We start from the raw sequence: 1,721 nt of genomic DNA on the forward strand, positions 1-1,721 counted from the left end.
GATGGGGTGGTTGTGTCCTCAAAGTCCATGAGGACCAGGGTATGTGAACGTGAGGCTGTTGCTATCTGTCTGTAGAGGGCCTCATCCACCTGCTTATCCTGGCCAGGTGGCCTGTAGCAAACTCCTACTACAGTATCCCTTCTCCGTTCCCTCCCTTTAATCCTGACCCATAAGCTCTTAGTCAGCTCCTCATCCATCCCCAGGTGGAGTTCCACGAATTCCAGCTGGTCTGTGATATAGAGAGCAAATCCCACCCCCCACCTCCATCTCCCCTGCCTGTCCTTCTTGAAGAGCCTGTATCCTTCCATTCTGACACTCCAATCATAGGAGTCATCCCACCACGTCTCCATGATGCAATGATGTCATAGCCCCTCATGCGCATACACGCCTGTAGCTCCTCTTATTTCCCATGTTCCGTGTGTTGGCATAGAGGCTAGTCGTGTGGTGAGGGCTTCTAAATTTTAAGTATTTGTTGTTAGCTTGTTATCAAATACAAAATCCTAAATATAAGGTGAACAGTTCAGGCTAAAATAGAAATAGGTGCCCAAATAGATGTATTTGCTGTAAAACCTGAAATTCCTTTCTTTTTTAATCATCTAGCGTTTACTGCCCCCACCTGCCATGATTGAGGAAACTGAACCTGCTCAAACTCAAGAGACTGAAGTAGAAAGTGAAGTGCAGGGCATGCAAGAGGATGCAGAAGAAGAAGAAAATAAAGTAGAAGAAGAAACGCTAAAGGAAGGAGAATTGAAATTGCCCGAAGTGGATGAGCATCGGACAATGCCGGAACATCCTGGAAGGGACAGTGATAGTGGAGACAGTGAACCTGAGAATGAGACTGAAAAGTGATCCATGTGGTGTTTGTCCTCTACATGTTTTGGGAAACAGGCAGGGGAAGAAAACAGTTAGAAATAAAATGGCCTTTTTTACACTGACTTTTTTAAATGATTGCTTGCATAATGTGACCCGTTCCGTATATTTTTCACTGAATAATTTGTGGACAAGCAAAATATTTGGAAATGTTTTACAGAGTTCTTGTCAGTACCCGTAATGTAGATTGTTTAATGGCTTCACATTATACACAGTTTCCTTTTCATAAGTTGTTCAGTAAAGATGCTTTTTATACCAGTTTTCAAGAACCGACTTTTATTTCAGTCGCTGAGTGACCCGTTAAACTTCACTGAATAACTGCATTCAACGTCGGCCAGACACCAGAGTTTCCTTAACGCTTTGCAATGGAGAATTCCTTAGGCAGAGCTGTGCCTGTGTGTGCCGAGATGGTCTTTTAGGTGTGGGCTCAGGTTCAGCCAGGTGTTCAATTGTATGTCTGAGAAATGAGGATTACCGTGCGACTTTGAAACGTTTAAAAGCCTTATTGAACTGGGACCTTTGCAGGTTCTCAGAATTTCCGAAGGCCCAGGTATGTAGCAATTTCTCATTGTTGACTTCTGCTGGTGGTTTTAATTGGTCATTATTTACAGAAGAAGTAAGGATGCAGCTTTTCAGCAGCACTGTTTTTTTAAACTAGTGGTTTGAAATAACTTTCTTTTGCTTTAAAAGGATGCTATAATAGCCCAAGATAAAGCCACATGAGGAAGAAAAGTGAAAGTAGTTCCCTGAATTTGCACAACATACAGAAAACCCACTCTACCATTATGTCATGGATACAGCATGTCATGCTATATCAATGACATAATGGTTGAGTGAGTTTTCTAGGGCAA

General features: G+C 42.5%; 1 protein-coding gene across 1 annotated transcript in view; it reads left to right on the top strand.

Moving 5' to 3' along the window:
• LOC104506562 (intron-binding protein aquarius-like) overlaps nucleotides 1-944 on the top strand; it is a gene marked incomplete at its 5' end in the record, with an annotated part of 26,630 nt that extends 25,686 nt beyond the window's left edge. The window contains one exon of the mRNA XM_010147547.1: nucleotides 601-944. Within this exon, the coding sequence (XP_010145849.1) occupies nucleotides 601-849 (249 nt within the window). The remainder of the gene's footprint in view (nucleotides 1-600) is intronic.
• Nucleotides 945-1,721: the final 777 nt, after the last annotated feature.

The sequence above is a fragment of the Eurypyga helias genome, unplaced genomic scaffold (assembly GCF_000690775.1).
Source record: "Eurypyga helias isolate BGI_N326 unplaced genomic scaffold, ASM69077v1 scaffold2732, whole genome shotgun sequence".
Classification (NCBI taxonomy): Eukaryota; Metazoa; Chordata; class Aves; order Eurypygiformes; family Eurypygidae; genus Eurypyga; species Eurypyga helias.